Source organism: Syngnathus typhle, linkage group LG2 (genome assembly GCF_033458585.1).
Source record: "Syngnathus typhle isolate RoL2023-S1 ecotype Sweden linkage group LG2, RoL_Styp_1.0, whole genome shotgun sequence".
Classification (NCBI taxonomy): domain Eukaryota; kingdom Metazoa; phylum Chordata; class Actinopteri; order Syngnathiformes; family Syngnathidae; genus Syngnathus; species Syngnathus typhle.
This window is the reverse complement of record NC_083739.1, coordinates 1,446,353-1,469,996: the sequence shown is the minus strand read 5'-3', so window position 1 is coordinate 1,469,996 and position 23,644 is coordinate 1,446,353. Positions and strand designations below refer to the sequence as shown.

At 45.2% G+C, this 23,644-nt stretch overlaps 3 protein-coding genes, 2 long non-coding RNA genes and 1 pseudogene across 5 annotated transcripts in view; 2 read left to right on the top strand and 4 right to left on the bottom strand.

The window, feature by feature from the left end:
* The window catches only part of LOC133145735 (leucine-rich repeat-containing G-protein coupled receptor 6), a 28,308-nt gene extending 25,997 nt beyond the window's left edge, over nt 1-2,311 (bottom strand). The window contains exon 1 of the mRNA XM_061269416.1: nt 1,815-2,311. Coding sequence (XP_061125400.1) covers nt 1,815-2,014 — 200 coding nt within the window. The 5' untranslated portion in view covers nt 2,015-2,311. The remainder of the gene's footprint in view (nt 1-1,814) is intronic.
* Nucleotides 1-4,690, top strand: part of ube2t (ubiquitin-conjugating enzyme E2T (putative)) — a 33,113-nt gene extending 28,423 nt beyond the window's left edge. Inside the window, exon 9 of the transcript XR_009711051.1 lies at nt 4,522-4,690. The gene's annotated coding sequence lies outside the window, so the exon portion shown is untranslated. The remainder of the gene's footprint in view (nt 1-4,521) is intronic.
* On the bottom strand, nt 4,345-7,323 carry LOC133145807 (uncharacterized). Its single transcript, XR_009711062.1, has 3 exons — nt 7,163-7,323; nt 7,014-7,080; nt 4,345-6,029 (listed from the first exon to the last, which is right to left on the bottom strand). It is a non-coding gene; the product is annotated as an uncharacterized LOC133145807 (long non-coding RNA).
* A 6,226-nt stretch (nt 7,324-13,549) lies between these two features.
* On the top strand, nt 13,550-15,029 carry LOC133150211 (uncharacterized). Its single transcript, XR_009713739.1, has 2 exons — nt 13,550-14,040; nt 14,510-15,029. It is a non-coding gene; the product is annotated as an uncharacterized LOC133150211 (long non-coding RNA).
* LOC133150209 (coiled-coil domain-containing protein 74A-like) lies at nt 14,512-18,070 on the bottom strand. Its single transcript, XM_061272592.1, has 8 exons — nt 17,717-18,070; nt 17,527-17,636; nt 17,255-17,394; nt 15,588-15,663; nt 15,335-15,515; nt 15,160-15,260; nt 15,031-15,081; nt 14,512-14,652 (listed from the first exon to the last, which is right to left on the bottom strand). Exons 4-8 carry the CDS (start codon nt 15,647-15,649, stop codon nt 14,541-14,543), a joined length of 507 nt encoding a protein of 168 aa, XP_061128576.1. The 5' UTR covers nt 15,650-15,663; nt 17,255-17,394; nt 17,527-17,636; nt 17,717-18,070; the 3' UTR covers nt 14,512-14,540.
* A 278-nt stretch (nt 18,071-18,348) lies between these two features.
* On the bottom strand, nt 18,349-20,926 carry LOC133149767 (glycerol kinase-like; annotated as a pseudogene).
* Between the last annotated feature and the right edge of the window lie 2,718 nt (nt 20,927-23,644).

Below are 23,644 nucleotides of genomic sequence, written 5' to 3'. Positions count from 1 at the left end.
CGAGTGTGCAAATAAACAGCGGGAAATAGAAGGCTTGGCCTCCAGCGGCAAATACATTTGAAGCGTTCTCTCGTGACACGGCCGGATGATGTCATGCGCTTTCACAAGCTCATGTGGATCGGGTTTGTAATGTGGACGCTTCCCAAGCAAATCCCGACTCCATTTTTTACACTCGGCTCACTTGTCATCGCTCATGTCATCTTTTGTAGTTCGGGGCAAAGTAGGTGTGTGTGATGTCATCACTTTAATATGGCGGCATGCTACAACCGTCCTCCTCGTGTGTGGGCGTGTGCGGTTGGTCGCGGCGTTTATTTTTTCTCGCTCTAAATCCCCCCTCAAACTCACTAATTGCTCCTTAATGAAGGGAAATGAACAATTACTCTCATGTTTGTAGCCAATGTCGGTGGGTGTATCGGTAAATTAAGAGGAGTGCGCGGAAGGAGGCCCGGGTCATGGCCGCTGCGTTGCGTTTGTGGGCGGGCTTTACCGAGACACTCTTGGATAGATGTGACCCTGAGGATTCCCGGTGAACAGAAGAAATGTGGAAATTGGACGCGAGTAGCGCAGATGTGGACTCAGGCATCATTCATGGAGAGTTATCCATTGTATCCTGCCTTTTTATTTTTTTTTATGACATCAACTTTTGATCTTTCCCGACCCGTCGGAATCCCATCCCGCTGTAAAACTTGTACATGTGTGAGTAACGGCTCCATCACAGTTTCCTGGATTCGACTTCAGTCACCTCTATCAGTTATCGAGACGTGCCTGTGATCTGTCCTCGGAGGCCCGTGTCGAAAAGTCATTTGAAAGTTTTGGCAGCTTTGTAAGAAAGTCGTTCACGTTGTGTATATTGTTTCTGCTCTTTGACACTCCTGGCGGGAAGCGGCTACTTTGCCTGAAGACATCAGTTTTTTTTTTTTTTTTAAAACCTGAACTTTCTCCACAAAGTTTGCTTCATGAGTCAATAATCTCTTGAAGGAAACAAAAGACAGTTTTGTATTCATGACGACAGCAGCTCAGTCATATTCAACATGAAAGCACTCATTTGAAGGTCAAGCCAATTTAGCAAAGGTCAACATTGTTAAAGTCGTCCTGTAAAGATTCTTAAGTTTGGGACAAAGAAGGCTTTGAAGGACAAATAACTCTATTGTCAATATATGGACAGTGTGAGAAAAGACAGGGAAGGTCATGAGTGAAAAAAAGAAGTGTACCCAAGGTTGATCCTTGAGGAACACCTCTAGTCTGAACTAATGAATCTGACACCTTTTAAAAAAAAAACAACAACAACTCCGTATTTTCTACTCTCTAAATGATAAACCAAAGATCATGTACCAAAAATGACCCAAAGCCCCAAAAAAGAACACCTCATAGCTTCCTGACATGCAAGGTTCAGGTGCAGCTCACCAAATTGAACTTCCTGAGCCACATCTCGAGCTTTTGATTTACACTCCCACTATTTAGTACCATCAAAACAAGATACACAATAATCATAAACGTACACACAGCAAATTAACCATCACACACACACCTTGCCTCTCAACTAGTCCCCAGTTGGTGCTCCTCAGAAACCAAAAGAAGTGGTCCATTCATTCTTTCTAGGAGGTCAACACAAACACCCTCAAGGTTTTTCTCCACAAACTTCTATCGTCGCTGTCCCCGGTGTGTTGCCCGCTCACACTGACATTTCCCCCCAGTGTGTGTGTGTGTGTGTCCAATGAAGAAACATGTTGCCTTCAAAAAACCCAAGCCATTCAATACCAGCCAATATCAGAAGCAGGAAAGAAAACCGTTTTCCTCGCTGGCTTGTTACTCACAAGTAAGTGGTGAGCGGGCTGATGTCGCCGGGCACAGACGATAGTCCCGCCTCGGAGCAGTCCACCATGATGAAGATGGTGTCTTGTTCGCACTGGCATGCCAACGGGCACGGCGAAGCCGCTGCTCCCTGCCTGCGCTCGTTAGCCCCGGATGCCCCGACCCCGGCGAGCACGCAGAGAAGAAAAAAGACGGGCAGCATGTCGGAGCGTCCACCTGTCTGCCTCGACACCTGTCTCACTTTCTTCTGCTGAGGGGAGGAAAAAAAACTCCCTGCTCTTTCTCTGACTTTTTTTTTTTTAAATGATGGATCCTAATCAAAGATTGAGACCAACGTATTTCTTCAGGAGCTCTGCACTTGCCGCTGTCACATCTCTTCTCTCCAAGTCCTAGTTTGATGTCCTTCCCATATGCCCTCTAGTTCCTCATCACGTATCCCCCCCCCCACTATCGTCCCCTTTTCTCTCTCGTAAATATATCCCAGGCTTTCTGCCTCCCGCTCCTTACCTATTGTAGAAGGAGCGCACGAGCGGCCAATGAGCTCCTCTCATTGGCTCGTCATTTAGGGATGGGCTGGAGCATCTCTAGGAGGTGGGAGGGGCCGCCGAGTCCTCTCCGCTCCCTTTCTTTGCCCTGTTTTATTTTGCTTCGTGGCTCGATGTGAAGAGAATGACTGTTTGGGGAAGGGGACATGCAAGGGGGGCGTGGGGGACCTTAGGAATGGAAGCCAGAGAGCATTTATAGTAAAAGAAAAGGGAGGAAAAATTTGCATGAAGATGTTTTAAAAGTTAGATGGAAAGGATGTGATTGGAGGAAATTGCAATTCTCACACTTGTGCGTCACGAGAACGATCAGAATGCGGGGTCTCGTAAGTCGCACCTTCTCAGGTTTCTCCTGCTGGATGCTTGGGATTTTGGACTCTCATGTGACAGACGGCATGTGTGCAAACACACAGAAAAAATATGTTAGCAGTGGAGCGGAGAGAGGAGATGATTAAAAGAGACATTTGGAAAAAATCCACACAGTCCGCAAACTTTTTTTTTTGTGGTATTGAAGAAAAATGGAGATATATCGGTTCTGGACTTTTTTTTTTTTTCACTATTAAAGTGAACTTTAACCTGTAAGACTCACTGAAAGAAAAAAATATAGAGAGGACCTCAAATGTAAAAAAAAAAAAAAAAAGTTTGTCCGGTTCTTGGTATTCGGATACCTCCAACCACTTTCTTTCTTTTTTTTCTTTCGCTACCATTCTGCGGAGCCTCAATGGTTTCTCATTAATTAATTAACATTCCTATGTCACTGTGTTTTCTGAGGGGCCTTTGTTATGGCCCCACAAAACCTCTTTCAGAGCTGCTCTTCACATAGTCTCTCTCATGCTCGCTCTCTCCCACTCCCTCTCTCTCTCTCTCTCTCTCTCTCTCTTTTCTTCCACTTCCCAATGGAATGTCTGTTTTCGCTCCTTGTGTCTATTGTCATTTTAAATATGTTCCTATCAAGTCATGCTTTATGCGCGCTTTTTTTTTTTTTTGCCGCCAAGCCCTTTGAACAAATATTCCGACAGTTGAAAGGAGATGGAGTGAGCCTTTGCATCCACATGCAAACAGCGTTGGCTGGCTGGCATGCATGTACACACTTCAACTGCATCCACCTGCATCCACCTTTCTTTCACCTTCCTGTTGGCGGAGCTCTGTCATCTTTTAAATGTTATTTAGTTGTCTGGCCCAAGGGGATTTCTTTTTAAAGCCGGCATGCATGTCTGGTCTTCTACCTGTCTTGCTTCTGTCTCATTTTGGTTCCTTTCTTTTCCCACTTGTCGATGTTGTTTCGGTCAAACTTGAGAAAAAAAAACGTCAATGGTGGGAGCAAAAGTTGCTGCGGGTGTGATAAAGTCGACTGTGATGCTTTGTCACAGTGTGACAGTGATCTTTTATGACAGGCTTATCAAAAATCAGGAGTTAGGCGACATCAGACAACATTTTAGCGGGTGTGTGTGTATGCTGTGATATGAGTTAGCGTTAGTATGATAAGCAGCAGCTAGCCACTCTTTTTTTTTTTTTTCCGAATTTTCAAACCTGACTCGGATCCATTTTTACTTGTCTCGCCAGTGTCCAACAGTAAAAAAGAAAGATAAAAAGATCCCCAAAAAATGACCAGGATTAAAATCAAGTAGGTGCGAGGAGAACTTGACCTTGAATTTACCAAACACAAAGTAGACTGATTAAAATGAGATGAGCTTCCATCTTGTTCTGCTTTCATTTGAAGTTGTACAAAGTTTTTAATAAGCAAAGAAAAACAAGGTACTCCGAAGTTTGATTGAAAGCATAATTAGTGTTTGCTTCATCCATCAATCAGCTTTTTTTTTTTTTTTTTTTTTTTTTTGCACTTGTCCACAGGGCATATGTAGTTTAAAAATAAAATCATGCTGACATTCAATTTACTGTATTTATAAATAATTCCCCAAATTACAAAGGTCATCTTTGTGCTGATTTTTTTTCAATTTCTGAACTTGTCTCTCAAATATTGGGCTTTGCATCTCTCTCTCTCTCTCTCTCTCTCTCTCTCTCTCTCTCTCTCTCTCTCTCTCTCTCTCTCTCTCTCTCTCTCTCTCTCTCTCTCTCTCTCTCTCTCTCTCTCTCTCTCTCTCTCTCTCTCTCTCTCTCTCTCTCTCCCTTCTCTCCTCTCTCTCCACTGCAAACATGATCCAAGCAGCGGCTGCCTTGAAGACCCAGACAAGTAGCTACCTGATACCTGACACTAACTTGAGAGCGAGCACTCACCGTGGACTTGCTACCTGAGCTCCTCGCACCATTCACTAGCTTGCCACTCAATCACCGCCTGAGCCACTTCACCTCCTCACCCTTCGTCTATCTCCCTCGTCGTATTTCCTTTGTAATTGAAAATATCCCGATCGATTTGTTTGTGGAGGAAGGGGGGGGGGGGGGATGCAACAAAAGGTTCCTCCCCACCTCCATCTTCTCTTCCTCTCAGCATCTCGCAGTACAAAAGGGAAGAATGAAAGAAAGGTGGCGGTGAGGTAAGGGGACAGAGTGGGGAGGGGCACAATGGCGGGCCTCCAGAGATGTGATCAGTCATGGAGTTCAGTCAAGGCCTCCATCAGACGCCAAAGTGTTGAACTCGTCACCTCAGCCGGAGGCCTGTCAAGTTTGGCCATGTGAAACAGTCGAATTATTCTTTTTGGATTTGAATGACTTGCTTTTGGAACGCTCAAGTCGTTTCTTCCATGAGTCCAGTACAGCCGGCTGTCAACGTCTTATGTAAATGTCATCATCTACGCAATATGCCTTTCATGCCATTTGTGTGTTTCGCAATCTTGATTCAGCCCAGGGACATATTTGACATTTCAATTTAATGTTGAGCGGATGAGCAGGTTTATTAATTCGTCGTGAGAAACACAACTTGTAGTTTCGGGGATGGAAACAATAAGTTGAGTTGGGATAACTTCAAAATGTCAATGATTGGCGTTTATGACAGCAAACAAGTTGTTTTGATTTATCTTTAAGACAATATTGAGTCAAATGAGTTCCGGCAACTCTTATTTCTTTGTTGAAATCGAGAAAAAGCCAATTTCCAACTTTGCAATTTTTTTTTTGTTGAACGTGCCAAATTTAAACATGCCGACTTTATTGCCTTGAAATTTTGAGTTTACTACTCACCTTTTTTTTTTTTTTCCTACAGTCCATGACAAGTGTATTTAATTGTTGTCCATCCATGATTAATTCTATTTCCGTTTTCCTTCTGGATTGTTGAAAACCTTTTTGAAGGATTTGATTCCAACTAACCGATATGTTTATGATTATGTCTGTGTATGGTCTTCTGTGGCTTTTTAGCTTGTATTTTTTTTTTCATCTTTTTATTCTATTTATTTTTTTATCTCATGCGCTGATCGGTTGGCACTTTTTAAATTTCGTTGTACATGTGACAATGACAAATAAAGATCTATTCTATACCATGCGAAGATGAAACGACCTTAACATGTACCCAGAAATGTTTGTTGTGTTGATTTTTGTGTTGTTTGTGAACGCTCCAAGTGTAATTCTGATGTCTAACTCCTTGATTGAACCAGATTGAGTAGCGGCTGCAGCATCCGTGCACCATGCTCCTTCTTATCACCAAGTCCATGTGTGTTTGTGCACGCTTGGAAAGAAGGCGTGTGCTGCTTTTGTTGCCAGACCCACTTTAGTGCGATGCTATCAGGCCTGTCAGAATGGAGGAAGACAGATGAGGAATGTTAACAGTGCTTCTTGTCTCCTTCCAATTCAAGCCATGCAGGACGCAGACGTGCTCGGAGCAAAAGCAACACAAAGGCTTCACATTAGCCACAGAAAATTCCAATCATCTGACTAATGCCCAGACTCTGAACAAGAGACTGACAACATTCCCCTCATCACAATCAAATCGTACATCAACTTGGAAGCGGCTTGTTTGGGTTAGAATTAGATGACAATGTCGCCATCCTGTGGCGAAATACAGAAAAGCATCCAATAATAACAAGCAGTCCAATAATAAGTCATGGGAGAAGAGTAGAAGGACATCAAATGGAGTTGTCACTTTCCAGCATTTAGCAGCTATCGTTTAAATCGGCTTAGCTCACACGGTGTTCTCATGTGCCATAAATACGGTATTTGGAAAATATGTACATTGTAGTGAGTTGACATAATTCACCCGGAACCTAAGTTCACGTTGCCGAGTTCCGGTGGGATGTTTTACACGTGTGGGAGTTTCCGTTTTGAGTAGTGTGCGTTAGGATCTCGAAGGGAAAAGAGTCGGCCCGTGGTTGAGAGAAGCAAGTTATAAATGTCATTAAAACAACTGCCGTTGGCACCGTCATTTATCACTCCGCCTCCGACTCCAGTCCTTGCACACCACAACATTCAATTAGAACGGCACATTTTGCCTTTGCATTCTTCAAACTTGTTCGGCAATAGAAGTTGGAAATGAGCGTGCGGAACGGAAGCGGCCGGGTGACTAACTTTAGCCCGATGAGGGAAGTGGCGAGTTACAAAATGACTTAGCCAGCTAGAACTTATTTTCTACCGGTGAGAGAGGGGAGACAATGGCACACAAAAATAATGCCGACAAGAGTTTCTCAGTCAACGTTCATGCACTCGCAACAGCTCTGGTTATTTCGGAAGCGGCCTGGCAATATTAAAAAGAAAAAAAAAATGGTGACGGTGGCTCACCATGAGGCCGTAGATTTCAGAGGAACTTCTCACTCGGGGCAGAATCTCCATTGGGATACCAAAATATCTGATTGGAATCAAGAAAAAGCACAAGTGAAGGGTCGCGGAGCTAATGTTGCACGTACACGGGTGACCACTAGGTGTCATACTTGCACAGCTCCGGGTCCCAGTCCATCGTGTGAATATTGAACAACATGGTCCGGCTAGCATTGGTCACATCGGTGCAGTGGACCCCTCCGGATTTGCCTCCGGTTAAACCAGTGCTTCTCAATTATTTTCTGTTACGCCCCCCCCTAGCAAGAAGAAAACTATTCGCGCCCCCCCTTCCCCACCGTGACTATCCTAACTTGTCTTGTACGTCGTAAAATGTTGCACTGTCGCAAACGTCACAGAAGTAACAATGAGAGCGCCACTGCCCCCTGCTGTAGTAAACGCGCAATTACACTTTCTTCTAGTACTGCCAAAAAAAAAGCCTGTTCCCCAGGGTCACACGCGCCCCCCCAGGAATAGCACCGCGCCCCCCAAGGTGATCGAGCAAGCCTTGTCTGATACGAGAGCATTGCGGTCGCATGGAGCGTGTCTGAAGTGAACAGCAGAGAAGAAAGGCAAAGTGTTGTGAAATTAAATGCACAGAAGGGATGCGCAAGACACGTCAGCTATATAAAGAGCGAGAGTTGTTTTCTTCCTATTAGTTTCAATTCACAGTTTAATTAGCAGTTTCAATCAGCAAATAACAAAATGCGTATTACAGGTAATATTTTATTTCACAACACTTTGCCTTGTTCCTTTGGTCTCTGCTGTTCATCCTAAAACACAAAGGCGCTCGCTCTTTAAGCAATGCGACAGTGAGCGCCCGCCGAAGAGTGCGAGTACGAGTCGAAAAAATGGCGACGGGAGGGCAGGTCCCGCTCTCAAAGTGCACGTCACTGACGCCCGGAGGGGGAGGTGGGAGTCGCAGGGGGAGAAAGGGAGGAAGGAAAGAAGAGGGGGAGGGAAGGAAGGAAGGAAGGAAGGAAGGAAGGAAGGAAGGAAGGAAGGAAGGAAGGAAGGAAGGAAGGAAGGAAGGAAGGAAGGAAGGAAGGAAGGAAGGAAGGAAGGAAGGAAGGAAGGAAGGAAGGAAGGAAGGAAGGAAGGAAGGAAGGAAGGAAGGAAGGAAAGAGAGAGGGAGGGAGAGTGGGCGGGTGACGAAGCTGGAATGGCCCCTACACCACCGGTGTGAGCTGTCAATCATATTGCCATGACACAGCAATGATATATTAAAAAAATAAAAATACAAAAAAAATATTAGGTTCATTTTGGTCTGCTGGAAAAATAAAAACGAGTTCCAATTCTATTGGAGGCAGTGTCTAGCTCAATTACATATTGTTGTCAAATCCTAACAAATCTGACACTTAATATGCAGAAAGGTGGAATTTTTGCAGGAATGGTGTCAGGTTTATTTCAATGACTGAATAACTATTAAGAGAAGAGCAACCGCAAACAAACCACAAGTGAGACAGAATATTAAGCCTTTTCTCGCGAGGAGAACGATAGAGAGAGGAAACTCGGTTACAATCTCCATCAATTCTGAGTTCTCCCTCCACGTGCTCCTCTATTTAATGTTTTGGTTGCCCTGGTTACAGAGGCGTTGCTACACCAAAGGGAGGGGCGATTGTGTCTGTAGCAACGCTGATTAGCTAAGGAATGTAGTGTGGTGTGAATTAGCACTTCATTGTCGGCCCGTGACCCCTGCAGAGTTTGTCCATCTGTTCTTCTACAGTTGTCATGGCCGAGTCGTCCGCGAGCAAGATCAGATAACTCCTGTGGAACAATGCAACTAAACCTTGGCTAGACTTTATCTACTTAGTAAATTAACACGCAATAACAATGAGTGACTTGTCCGAAACCCTTGAACAAGACTTGAGTAAATACGGGATAACTTGTACGCAACCACGTCAAACTGTGTTGACCTCTTACAGGAACAAAAACACACAGATAACATAAGGACAGGAAGGACACATATGGCTGACAGAGATCAAAAGTCACTCAAGAGAAAGAACCTAGATGAAAGGAAAGCCATAAACTCATCAATGACAAGGCTTTACTTAAATTATTCCAACAAATGGTGTAAAGAAAAAATCCAAAAACCCAATAGAACCGGCGCTGAAAAGAAACACGTTAGATAAGTGAATTAGCATGACATGCCATCTAATCGCATGCCAGATAGAAGATGAAAAAAACAAGGAAATGTGGCTGGCTCCTTTGGTTTTCGAGGTTTCAGTCATCATTTCCCTTGTGGCTGCCGCTGTGCAGCTCTCAGTGCATGTTAATGGACCTAATGCAAATACTAAATGCGCTACAAACAAAAGGAATCCCTTCAAACATTCACGGCAAAACATAAAGGGCAAGGTCAAAGTTGGTATGATTACTATCAACTTCATTTGCCGAGCTCCGCCTCCTCGAGGTAACACCTGCACCTCTGCACGTGAGGTGTTTGCTGCGTTTCCTCCCTCTCTTAATGTAAGCTCGCTGAAATGTCAAAAAGATTTCAAATAGTGTTGGCTTGTGAGTGAACAATTCGTTCAAAAAGAACGAATCTTTTCAGTGAACGAGAGTTAACGAATCACTTCCTAAAGTGATGCCCATTGAAGCTGGTGCTACCTCGCCGTAAAACAAAACGAAGAAGAAAATCAGCCAATCAGCAGCGCCAGCGAGCGTTAGATGGAGGAGGGACTTTACGAGTCAGTGACGTAACTTGTGTGGTTTGCATTTCCAGTTCATCGCGAGAAGGGATCAGTGAGGGAACGAATCCGGACTTTGCGGACGAGTCAATGAGTGAAATGCCTTCTTGTGCATCAACGGATTAGTCAGTGAAGGTGTTGCGTCTCCCTCCTGGCGTGAACTATATTAAGTCAGAATGTCGAAATGCGATTTGCCAAGGAAAGAAAGAACAACTCACTGAAACAACACTTCTTTAATGCACGGCTAACTTATATACATGAAGGGATGCAACAACGGGGAGATGATGCTTCTCTTTGGGTGATCTTGATTTTATAACACTTGTAGTAGTTTTTAAATAGCAAAAATTGGACATTTGGTTAACTGTGTGACGTTACAGCAACAGGTGAGGGCGGGTGTGGCACTTTTCACTTTCAGTTCAGCTTTGGCCATCATTTTTCTCTAATGAACTGACGTGTTTTTAGGTACGCTTGAAAATGGCGACGTACCTAAAGGAGTGTCCGTGTGACATCACAGATCAAACAGAAAGTGGGGGTGAGGGCGGGTGTGGCACTTTTCACTTTCAATTAAGCTTTGGCCATGATTTTTCCCTGGCGTAAATAAAGGTTGACCATTCGCTTGTGAGTTACTCCATCAAACCATATTCATTCCGGGTATTGAGAGCCAGGCTTCCTTAGTGGAGTTGTTGGTCCTCTGGGCTCTCACCCCCAGCAACACGGGTTTCAAGTTTGGTGGGGCCCAAAAAAATTATTATGCCCTGCATTTGACCCATCCCCATGTGATCGAGGCCTCCGTAGTGGAGTGGTTAGTCCTCTGGGCTCTCACCCCAGCGACACAGGTTTGAATCTGGGTGTGGCCGAAAAAATAAACTTGCAACACTAGTGGCTCGTGCCCCATATAACTAACCATAGTGTTTTTTTCCGTGTATAGTGCGCAAAATTTAACTAATTTATTGTCCTCAAATCTGGGGTGCGCATTATACATGGGTACAAAAATTTTTTTAATTTTTTTTTTTTTTTTTTTAAGTCCCAATGCTCGTCACACACGTAGGGAGGCAATGGGTCCCATTCTTATAGTCTTTGGTATGGTCTTAACTAGGCTGGATGTAATTTTTTTTGTTGGCGTTGATTTCTCCGACTGCCCGTAAACCAGTGCTTCTCAATTATTTTCTGTTACGCCCCCCCCTAGCAAGAAGAAAACTATTCGCGCCCCCCCTCCCCACCGTGACTATCCTAACTTGTCTTGTAAGTCGTAAAATGTTGCACTGTCGCAAACGTCACAGAAGTAACAATGAGAGCGCCACTGCCCCCTGCTGTAGTAAACGCGCAATTACACTTTATTCTAGTACTGCCAAAAAAAAAGCCTGTTCCCCAGGGTCACACGCGCCCCCCCCCAGGAATAGCACCGCGCCCCCCAAGGTGATCGAGCAAGCCTTGTCTGATACGAGAGTGTCTGAAGTGAACAGCAGAGAAGAAAGGCAAAGTGTTGTGAAATAAAATGCACAGAACGGATGCGCAAGACACGTCAGCTATATAAAGAGCGAGAGTTGTTTTCTTCCTATTAGTTTCAATTCACAGTTTAATTAGCAGTTTCAATCAGCAAATAACAAAATGCGTATTACAGGTAATATTTTATTTCACAACACTTTGCCTTGTTCCTTTGGTCTCTGCTGTTCATCCTAAAACACAAAGGCGCTCGCTCTTTAAGCAATGCGACAGTGAACGCCCGGCGCGCTGCGGTTGCGCGACCACACCAAATGAAGCTCCCTGCGCAGTGCGCACTGAGGTCCACTTAAATTTTAGATCAGGACTTTAAAAATATCTTCTAAATTTCAGCGACGGCTCTGTCACCGCAAACCGGATATCATACGGAGGCCGCCATTACAGATGCCCAGAACGGATGCGCAAGACACGTCAGCTATATAAAGAGCGAGAGTTCAGTTCTCTACCTAAATCCGTATTACAGGTAATATTTTATTTCACAACACTTTGCCTTGTTCCTTTCTTCTCTGCTGTTCACTTCAAACACGCTCCATGCGACCGCAATGCTCTCGTATCAGACGCGGTGGTGCGTTTACGGGCAGTCGGAGAAATCAACGGCAACAAAAAAAATGACATCCAGCCTAGTTAAGACCATACCAAAGACTAAAAATGGGACCCATTGCCTCCCTGCGTGTGTGACGATCATTGGGACTTAAAAAAAAAAAAAAAATTAAAAAAAAAAATTGTACATGGGTACAAGCTTTTTTCCAGCATCAGCATGCCATTTTTAGGGGTGCGTACTACACACGGGGGCGCACTATACACGGAAAAAAACGGCACACCTCCCTAAAGCTTAGGGTTAGGTTAAGAGCTAGGGTTAGGTTTAGAGCTAGTGTTAGGGTTAGAGCTGTGGCTAGGGTTAGGGTTAGAGCTAGGCTTAGGGTAAGGCTTAGAGCTAACCCTAAGAGTGCGAGTACGAGTCGAGAAAATGGCGAGCTAACCCTAGCACTAACCCAGGGGTCGGGAACCTATGGCTCGCGAGCCAGATGTGGCTCTTTTGATGATTGCATATGGCTCGCAGATAAAATAAAATATTGGCGAGTATGCTAAAACGTTCATGCTGGATGTAGCCAATGAATTTTTTCATGATCTTCCGAACAAAGCGTCCTGTACGTTTGCGCTACGCTTACTGTCTGCTGTATGCACACTGGCTCCGTTTTGCTCCTCTTATTTATTGTGTTATCTGTTTATTTATTATTTATTCAACATTCTTATTATTTAATGTTTGTGCCTTCTTGTTTTTGTATTGTGTCGTTTACTTGTATGTCTATCGTGTAATATGTCTCGTCACCGTGGGATAGAGAAAATGTAATTTCGATTTCTTTGTCTGTCTTGACATGTGAAGAGATTGACAATAAAGCGGACTTTGAAGACAAGATAATGAAACGGATACAAGACATGCCTCTGTCGGCAAGAACTGTTCTGTAATGATGAGTGTTATAACAACATTATTTAAAAGAATAAATTCAAGAGGCTTATTATACTGACATTTAGTTGAATTCACTTTTAAAATATATTATATGGCTCTCACTGAAATAAATTTCCCAATTTTTTGCTTTCATGGCTCTCTTAGTCAAAAAGGTTCCCGACCCCTGCTCGGGGTCTGCTAACCCTAACCCTAACCCTAGCCCAAACCCTAAACCTAGCTCTAACCCTAATCCTAACCCTAACCCTCTAATCCTAACGCTAGCTCTAACTCTTACCTTAACCCTAGCTCTAACGCTAACCGTAGCCCCAGCTCTAACCCAAACACTAGCTCTAAACCTAACCTTAGCTCTAAACCCAACCCTAAGCTTCAGGGAGGTGGATGGTTAAATGGGGAAATACACGATCAACTGTGTTGCAAATTTATTTTTTAGGCTGGACCCAGACTCAAACCCATGTCGCTGGAGTGAAAGCCCTGAAGACAAACCACCACACTACGGAAGCCACGATCACATGGGGATGGGTCAAATGTAGGGGTGTAAATCGCGGGTTTTTTCACGCTACGATATAATATCGATATAAAGAACTACGATACGATATTTGCCGATATCTTAAAGCCTGCTGCGGTTCATTCACGATGTATCGCGATCTAGTGCTCTACGATCGATTAATCGATGCGTATCGATGTATCGTTACACCCCTAGTCAAATGCAGGGCATAATAATTTTTTTAGGCCCCACCAAAATTGAAACCCGTGTTGCTGGGGGTGAGATCCCAGAGGACCAACAACTCCACTAAGGAAGCCTGGCTCTCAATACCCGGAATGAATATGGTATGATGGAGTAATGTCACGCCTCCGCGTCACCTGACCTCCAGCCAAGCCCTACTCTGTGAATTACCAGCACCTGCTACAGCTCGTTAGGTCCCCTACTTAACCTCTCGGTGTTCTGCCAGTGGTTGTCAGTTCGTCTGCTTACCCTGCCTGTGATACTCCTGCCTTTTTTCCCCGAACCGATCTTTGTAGCCACCTGCTTCCGCGCCTTTCGACCACGCTTCTGCTCGCCGCCCGTCCTGACAACCAGCTCGCCCTTCGACCACGCTTCTGCTCGCCGCCTGTCCTGACAACCAGCTCGCCTTTCGACCACGCTTCTGCTCGCCGCCTGTCCTGACAACCAGCTCGCCTTTCGACCACGCTTCTGCTCGCCGCCTGTCCTGACAACCAGCTCGCCTTTCGACCACGCTTCTGCTCGCCGCCTGTCCTGACAACGTGCTCGTCCTTCGACTGCCTGCCTGCCTCCGACTACTCCTACGCGCTGTGCTCTGCCACGCCAGCCCGACCGCAGGTCCGGCGTTCCATTTCCCCTTTGGCAATAAAGGATTGTGCTGCACTTGGTTGCCCTGCCTTTGCTTCCTGACAAGTAACTCACAAGCGAATGGAAAGCTACGGACCGGTGACGTGTCAGAAATATTTAGGGTTAGGGTTATATGGTAGTATGGTAAGGTAATATGAATAAATGATACATTTATGATAAATATATAAATACGATTAAATAAAATGATTTTTTTTTAGTAGGGTTTTTGGGAGTTTTTCGTAGCTCTTTTGGGGGGCTTAAGATCAGGGGATGCTTTGAGAATAATTGACAATGATATATATATATATATGTGTGTCTTTGGTGACATTAGGTACTGTAAATCCCTGCCGTTTACAAGCTTCTACCCAGCGAAAACATTTCTCTCGGTTCTTCCACGGCTTTTTGATTGGCTGTTTGATCTGTGACATCACACGGACACTGACTTTGCATGTCCCCGTAGTTGCAGGTGAGAGGTGAGCATCTGGATCATCTCATCGCACCGTGCCCTTGACGTGGCTTCTGTGCACGGCGCGATTCCGTCTCTGGCGCTCCGCCACAGATGAGTTGAGGCCCTGCGTGAGCGCCGGGAGGCCAACGGCGGTCCTGGGGGAGGACAAAAACACAATTCCTAACTAGAACGTAGACTGGAGGCAGATGGCAAGACCAAAACAGTCGCTGATTCTTTTTCAGGCTTCCACTTGACTAAAATAGTACCTGACTTGTCTACAAAAGTATTTAAGAGATATTTTTAAACACCAAAGTGTTTTTTTTTTCCACACTTGGATATGGAAAGGTGCATTGAAGTGTTTGACACCAAATATAGTCAAGTAGGGCTGCAATTAATGATCATTTTGATAATCAAGTAACGTCATCTATTTTGTTGATTCATCAAAGAATTGTATTTAAAAAGAAAACAAGTTTTAATTCCTATCCCTTCATTCAAATACACATGTAAGGACAAATAAAATGAGAATCACTTACGTTTTTTCTGTTTTCAGATCCAGTTTCGGAAATGTGTTGTCAGAGAATTTGCTGCAAACAAATCGCTTCGATTGGAAATTTACCATTTCCACGTCACGGCTAACACGGCGACGCTTTCTGATACCTTACCGAATATCATCCGCAAGGAAGGCTTTGGTCAGGTTGTAGTTTTCGGGGGTGATTCTCTTGTTGAGCCCAATATCTTTCAGCAACTCCTTGTAGCGCACAATCTGGAAGACGCACAAATGTTGCCGTGAGTTGAGACACACAATGCATGGCAAAGGCTTTGAAATGTGAGCCTCACTTGCTGGGACTGTAAACTGTTGGTGTTGTACAGCTGACGGATGATGAGCTCACATTCCCTCAGGGTGGACGCACGCGGTGGATTAGACAGACCGTTGTGGACTTGGAGAGGCTGCAGCGAGGCTGAATACCCGCGATTGGCTCTGTAGGGTCCGTGAACCTCGGCATAGTCTCCCATGTTTCTAATCAACAATAACAGTCTCATGTTAGTTCACTTCGATTTCACATAACAGGAAACTTGGGGACATATTCACCTTTGCATTTGAACGCCAGGTCCAACACCTACTTGGCTTTGCTTGGGTGCATCCATAATCATCTGGTACTTTAATTCTGCAACATTCAAATAAAAAGAGATCAGGGTTCGTTTCAGAGAAATGAGAGACCTGTTTAGTGAAATGACCCCGGCGGTCAGATGTCCACCTCCAACAGAGAAAATCACTTACCTCATCAATACAATTCATGGCAAAAGAAAAGTAGTTCAAGGCAACCAAATAAAACGCTCTGCTCAGACGCCTGTTACCAGGGTGACAGTCCACTGTTAGGGATGTCGGGCTGTGTTGTGTGACGTCATGAGGGGAGGCGCGGCGCGGCAGTTCAATTCAGAAAGTGACTGAAACAACAGCTGTCGTCTTGGGTCTGATTCATATCAATACATATATCACGCACAAACATCCACATCCGCGTTCTAGTGACGTCGGATTGACGAGGACGCCCCTTGTTTTTGTCAACAAAGAACTGACGTGCGGTTAAATTAAAGTTAGTTAAAGGCTGACACAAAGATCAGAGTACGCGGTCTTTTATACAGACAAACACGAAAACAACGCATCTGTGGCGATATGGTTGTTTTCGTCAACAAAGAATTGACGTGCGGTTAAATTAAAGTTAGTTAAAGGCTGACACAAAGATCAGAGTACGCGGTCTTTTATACAGACAAACACGAAATAAACGCATCTGTGGCGATATGGTTGTTTTCGTCAACAAAGAATTGACGTGCGGTTAACGACACAAAGTACAAGGTGTTCTATACAGACAGACACGAAAAAAAAAAAAAAAACGCATCCATGGCGTATGGTTCGTCAATTGTGGACATTTAGATTAATCGTTGTTCTTTCTGATTTTATTAAATCGATTTTGAGATTTAAACCCCTTAATTCCGATTTTTTTGAGTCATTAAACGCCTCCTAACTATACACTAAATGAATATGACATAAGTCTGTAGTATTTTGAACCCAGGCAAAACAAAGTGACATCAAAATGGAGACCAGTGTAGGCAACTCATTCGCACTTCATTATCTCACATAAAAGAATAATAATTCGTGTCCAGCTTCCAAAAAAATAAAACATTTTTGTAATGCTTTCAATAACAAACTTAATAAATAACAAAAATATTAAGCACAATATATAAAGAGCTAGACAATTTGTGTCATGATTAATTCATTGCAGCTCAAGTGTATATCACCTGACCACTAGATGGCAGCATAATACAACAACGCAAACGCAAAGAAAACTAAATTGACTCAAGTCGTCATTTGTGTTCAATATTTACAGCGTTTTTAGATTTTTTTGTGGCTGGTAGAGGGGGATTTGTTTTTGTTTGTTTGTTTGTTTGTTTAATTGAAAAATTGAATTGAGGTCATTTATATGCATTATATAAACCTGCATTTAATTGACACCCATTCCAACAAACATTTTTCAAACTGAGTATCCTCCCTCCAAAAACTTTTAAAACAGAAAAAAAAAAAGAATATTGGAAAAATCTGCAAAGGGTGTTTGGTTGCAACTATTTGGAGTACATTCTTTGGACAAAGTTTTCTATATGAGGCAACTCTTTGGACCCTGGTTAGTTTTCAGGTCAATAAAAGGGCATTCCCTAAATTTCACGATATAAAAAGTCATTTTTCCAAAATGATCAACTCCAAACCTGAAGACAGAGGTGGAATCCTTTCTCAGCGCAAATGTGCAGAGGGGAGCGCCCCCACAAGTCTGCAAGTTTGCTCCGTGCTCTAGCAGGTCACCTACGATGAGGTGCTGATTGGCTGCCGCGGCCACCTGAAGCGGCGTCTGAAGGCACAAGCCAACAAAAAGGTGGCATGCATATTTTCACTCCTACCTGTTCATTTTTACTTAGACGGACAGCCACACATTTGTAAAATTGTGAAGAGACTTGATGGAGACCGAGAGGAGCTCCGCTACCTGCCCATTGTGCTCTTTCACCTCTAAAGCACCGTAGACGGACGGCCATCTTGGAAGCAAGCATGTAGGCCAGAGCTCTTCTGCCTTGGGCCACAGCTATGTGAAGACATCTGCAACAGTGACAACATGTCCAAAGTGGTCTGGAATGCATCTTATCAAAGTGGCTGGAGAAAAATGAAGGTGTACTTACGTGTCACCGTCGGCATCTTGTTTGCTCAGCAACTCGGGAGCGACTCCTTCAAACTTGCGCGCTTCTTGTTGGATTTGCCACTGAAATAATGTGAGCTGATACTCCTGGGGAGGGGGTGGCTCAGGACCAGGCTGGTAGGCGCAAGGAGGGATCTTCGGTGGACTTACAGGGATTTCATCCAGCAAACGTTTCCTTTTCTGGAGGTCAGCCCTAGACATGACTTGGGGAGAATTTTCTACCTGTGTTTGGAGAAACTTTGCTTGAAGTCCCACAACTTTTACAAAAGTGACATTTAATACAGATGATTTTATTTATTTTTTTGCAGATTTTTTTCTTTTTGCAGATTTTTTCCTTTTTTTTGCAGGCACATTTTTTGGCAGGCAATTTTTTGTTGATTTTTTTTTCCAGTTTAATTTTTTTTTCATTGCGAATTTTTTTAGACTGACTTTTTTTGCACTAATTTCTTTTAGGTTAAATATTTTTACAGTTGACCATTTCAAGATGTTGACTTTTTTTTTTTTTACATTGAATTTTGATGCTGAAAAGTGACATTTAATACAGTATCCAGATGTTTCATTTTTTTTTGCGGATTTTTTTTAGCAGATTTTTTGGCGGGCAATTTTTAGCTGATTTTTTTTTTCCAATTTAATTTTTATTTCATTCTAAGTTTTTTTAGACTGACTTTTTTTGCACTAATTTCTTTTAGGTTAAATATTTTTATAGTTGACCATTTCAAGATGTTGACTTTTTTTTTTACATTGAATTCTGATGCTGAAAAGTGACATTTAATACAGTACCCAGATGTTTCAGATTTGTTTGTTTTTTGCAGATTTCTTTTAGCTGATTTTTTGGTGGGCAATTTTTAGCTGATTTTTTTTTCCAGTTGAATTTTTTTTTCCATCGTAAATTTTTTAGACTGACCTTTTTCATACTGATTTATTTTAGGTTACATATTTTTACAGTCGACTATTTCAAGATGTTGCCTTTTTTTTTTTTTAATCAACAGTAGGTCTTTGTCCTCGCTGGCTGCCAGGAGACTAGTTGTGCCCTTGAGATAAGACAGAAAAAGCTCATGAATTTCCCCGATTGCTCTCATGATGAAAACAGACGGACGGACGGACACTCACCTGCAATGTAATTGGCTCCAATGAGCATCAGCATGCTGCCCATGATGTAGAAGCCCAGCGGGGCACTGCAGAAGATGCTGCATTCACCTGACCACCAGATAACAAGCGTTCGAGTCACGGTGAGGAGCCTCCCGATCGTGAAGCCCTACCATTTCCATTGGTGGGAAGCTCGGTGGTCTCCCAGTTCATTGACTTCTGAACGGCTTTCTTCCAGCGGGCATAGCGAAACTCGCTTTCTGCCGGACACGGACGTGGGAAAACGTCACGTCATGGACAGCGGGGTGGGCTTTTTGAAAACATACCTTCGGGGTTGATCTGAGGCTCAAACTTCTCCGACGTGACTTTGCTCAAGTCGTCCGGGTTCAAACTCCACACGCTCACGCCCTCCGCTGCGCCGGCCGCCATCGCTGCGCCCAGAGCGGTGGTCTCCGGCATGGATGGTTTCACTGAGCGAAAATTAAGAAAGGGGATTGTTTGGAAACTAAAGACAATTTTTTATTTTTTTAAATTCTGCTACAAAAAACATTCACACGGTTGGGGTCAAAGAGTGACGACGAGGATGTGGAGGGCGAAGGCGAGGCCTACCGACGGGGATGCAGAGTATGTCGGCCTGTAGCTGCATCAGCAACCTGTTGGACGTCATACCCCCGTCCACCTGCAGCTGGGTGAGTGGGATGCCGCTGTCCTGATTCATGGCGTCCAGAATCTGCAAAAAATAAATAAAAAATGGCCGCTCGACTTCAAAAAAGCAGGAGCAAAAGGGTTCCAGTGTGTGTGGGCACCTCTCGTGTCTGGAAGCAGACCGCTTCCAAGGCGGCGAAAGCGAGGTGACTCTTATTTGTAAACCGGGTTAAGCCGCAAATGACCCTGTGGCACGAAGAAAGTGTCCGTCACCAAAAAGTCTGGCTCAGCGTGTTCCAAACTGGGTCCTAGCCTCTCGCACTGGGCTCCCAGTACGGCGCGTAAAGGCCCGAGAAAGCAGGAACGAAATAACAACCGTAGGATGTCCCAACCGATGCGGCCAGTTTCTCTGCGCACAAAAATATTACACGGGTTGTACGACAAAGTCTCGATACACGATATCAAACGACATACCGAGCTCCTCGGACGACTCGATGATGCCGAGATTATCCTGCAGCCAACGGACCACGGCTCCCGCGATGGCCACGGAACCCTGGCGGGAACGACACACGGTGTGGGACGAGGCTGCAAAACAGAACAATCGTCTTCCTGGTGCTGTACCTCTAAGGCGTAGCAGGCGGGTTTGTCTCGACCCAGTTTGTAAGCCACGGTGGTGAGAAGCCCGTGCTCGGACATGACAGGCTGCAAAAAAAGACACAGCGGCTCAACATTGAAGGCAACACGACAAGCTCCAGACATTTGCGGCTCAGTGGCGACACCTTGGGGCCAGTGTTGCGTAGCAAAAAGCAGCCTGTTCCATACCTAGTAGAACACAAAACAAAAAAATGGAACCATGTTACTTGGGTAAAATATACCGTAGTTTTCGGACTATAAGTCGCGTTTTTTTTCATAGTTTGGGTAGGGGGGCGACTTATACTCAGGAGCAACTTATATACATACATATGTTGTTTTTTTTTACTTTTTTGGGCATTTTATGGCTGGTGCGATTTATACTCCGGTGCGACTTATAGTCCGAAAATTACGGTATATATATTTTTTTAATCTTAGCTACATGCCGCGCGCACTTACGTGTTTTTGGCTTGCCCGTCCTGGAAGCACATCTGCCCAACCAGCGCTGCCGACTGATCGCCAAGACACTAACGAGGAAAAGCACAAGCGTCACATTTGCGGCCATTTGCACGGGCTGAAAAAAATGGAGAAATACTTACCCCTGAAATGGGAATGCCGGAAAGCGCTCCTGATTTCTGCCAAGCGATCACAGAACATTCATTGGGTGGACTGTCGTTTATTTCTTGTCACTAATTAATAATAATAATAGACGAAAGCACATTCACGGGTGACATTGAATGAAAGACCCAGGTAGATTCTATTGCGAAAATGCTCAAAACACAAAACTTTGGTGCTCATGTGAAACCACCTTGCCCAGATTATTTGACCACATTGAGGCAAATAACAGCTGCCATAAAGCAATATTAAACACCTTCATATCCCGATAAGGTGCCACTGGTGTCCTCATCGCAATTCTTTAGTTATACAACTTTTGAGTTTGGAAAAAAGACACCATTTTATAATTTGCCATCATTTGTGTGTAGTTGGATGTCAGCAAATTCCACTTGCGGTGCATTGATTCATTTCTTTCAAGTGAATGGGGTGTTTTACCGATATGCAATTCAAACAGTAATACATCGACTATATGGAATAAATATGAAGTTCAATGGAAAAGGGTTGTTCTTGGTGACGTCTCAAAGGCACCTTATGGTGATATTGATTTAAATAGCGCAGGTTGCATGAGCTCTCTGCTTTCCCCACAAATAATGTTCAATTTTAACAAGGAATATCTCGGAAAATGCCCAGCAAAACAAATTCTTGTCCAACAAATAAACAAAAATATCTTGTAAAAAAAAAAAAAAAAACGCAGGGACAAGGATACATTTTTAAACAGAGCAGTGTTCAAGTGGACATGGATCAATGTCTTCACTCCTTTGTGAGGCGCGTTGAAGGAGTGAAGAGATTTATTCATGCAGAAGATGGCGAGCGTCAGGTCACATGAGAAGCAAAGCCAAACAGCCCATTTCCAAATGGCAGCGTAAGAATGTTTACATTGTAGTGGGTTGACATAATTCACCCGGAACCTAAGTTCACGTTGCCGAGTTCCGGTGGGATGTTTTACACGTGTGGGAGTTTCCGTTTTGAGTAGTGTGCGTTAGGATCTCGAAGGGAAAAGAGTCGGCCCGTGGTTGAGAGAAGCAAGTTATAAATGTCATTAAAACAACTGCCGTTGGCACCGTCATTTATCACTCCGCCTCCGACTCCAGTCCTTGCACACCACACTGGTGACCCCGACGTCAGTCCCGCTGAGGATTCCGGGACTGAACAGAATACCGAGCGAGACGGCATGGCGCATTCCGCCGTCCTTAGGCTGCGTGAGTTTTGGGAGACTTCTGCAGCAACGTGGTTCGCACAGGCGGAGGCTCAGTTCGCCCTCCGGGGAATTACGGATGACGCCACATGCTACTACCACGTTGTCTCGGCACTCGGAAGCTCCACCGCTGCCAGAGCCGTAAGTTTCATCACTTCCCCTCCGGCCCAGGATAAATATGCAGGGCTCAAGGCTTATCTCCTCAGGATTTTTGAACTGTCGCGATCCGAACGAGCCCGGCGCCTGCTTGCTATTCAGGGCATGGGGGACAGCACATGGAGATGATGTTAAACCTGCTGGGTGGGGAAGAGCCGAATTTTCTTTTCATTGAACTGTTTCTGCGACATATGCCGCCGCACGTCCAAACGGCCCTCGCAAATACGACTATTACGGAGCCGCGTGCTCTGGCGGAGGAAGCGGACCGTTTCTACTTGGCCACCCAGCGTTTCGCCCCTGGTGTGCTGGCCCCAACACGCAGCTACACGTCCCCAAGCGCTGGCGTTTCCCCTGGCAGAGGACACGCTGCAACTGACGGCCGCGCCAGCACAGGTTTGTGCTACTTCCATGCACGTTTTGGCGCCAAGGCTAAAAGGTGCCGCTCCCCTTGCAACTTCAACACGACGGGAAACGCCAAAGCCTGCGCTCAGTAGTGGCCGTGACCGCAGGCAAAAAGAACCGGCTGCTGTTCATTGAGGACTCCCTCTCTGGTCGCAGATTCCTCTGTGACACCGGTGCCCAGAGGAGCGTCCTGCCGGCTACGGTGGACGACGCCGCTGGAGGGTTGCACGGCCCGCCCTTAACATCCGCCAACGACACCCCCATCAGGACGTATGGCACAAGGACTGTGGACGTATGTTTCGGGGGTCAGCGTTTCACATGGGACTTTGTCACTGCCGACATCTCCTTCCCCCTGCTCGGCGCAGATTTTTTGTGCGCCCACGGACTGCTCGTGGATGTTAAGAACGGCCGCCTGGTGGACGCGTTAACCTTCTCCTCTTTCGCATGTGTCCGCGATGAGGGGAATTATGTGAGTCTCTCTAGTTCGCTCTCCGAGGGCGACGTGTACCAGAAACTCCTCGGAGAGTTCCCCAGCCTTACACAGCCCACTTTTGCCGCCACCACAGCTAAACATGGGGTCGAGCACCACATCGAGACCAAAGGCCCCCCCATCTACGCTAGGGCCCGACGGCTCAACCCGGAGAGACTGACGATTGCTCGGGCCGAGTTCGCCAACATGGAACGCCTTGGCATTATTCGCCGCTCTGACAGCCCGTGGGCCTCCCCGCTCCACATGGTGCCTAAGCCAGACGGTGGTTGGCGCCCGTGTGGCGACTACCGCCGCCTCAATGATGCCACCACGCCCGACCGCTACCCGGTCCCCCATGTTCAGGACTTTTCGGTACATCTAGCAGGGAAGCACCTGTTCTCCAAGGTGGACCTGGTGCGGGGTTATCACCAAGTCCCAGTGCACCCTGCTGACATCCCTAAAACGGCAGTGGTGACTCCTTTCGGGCTTTTCGAGTTTCTTAGGATGCCCTTCGGCCTGAAAAATGCGGCCCAGTCCTTCCAGCGGTTGATGGACTCTGCGCTTAGGGACATGCCTTTCATCTTCGTCTACTTGGACGATGTCCTCGTCGCCAGCTCCTCGGAGGAGGAGCATGCGGCACACCTGCGGGCCCTTTTCACAAGGCTCGACCAGCATGGCCTGATCATTAACCCGGCGAAGTGCGTCTTCGGAGT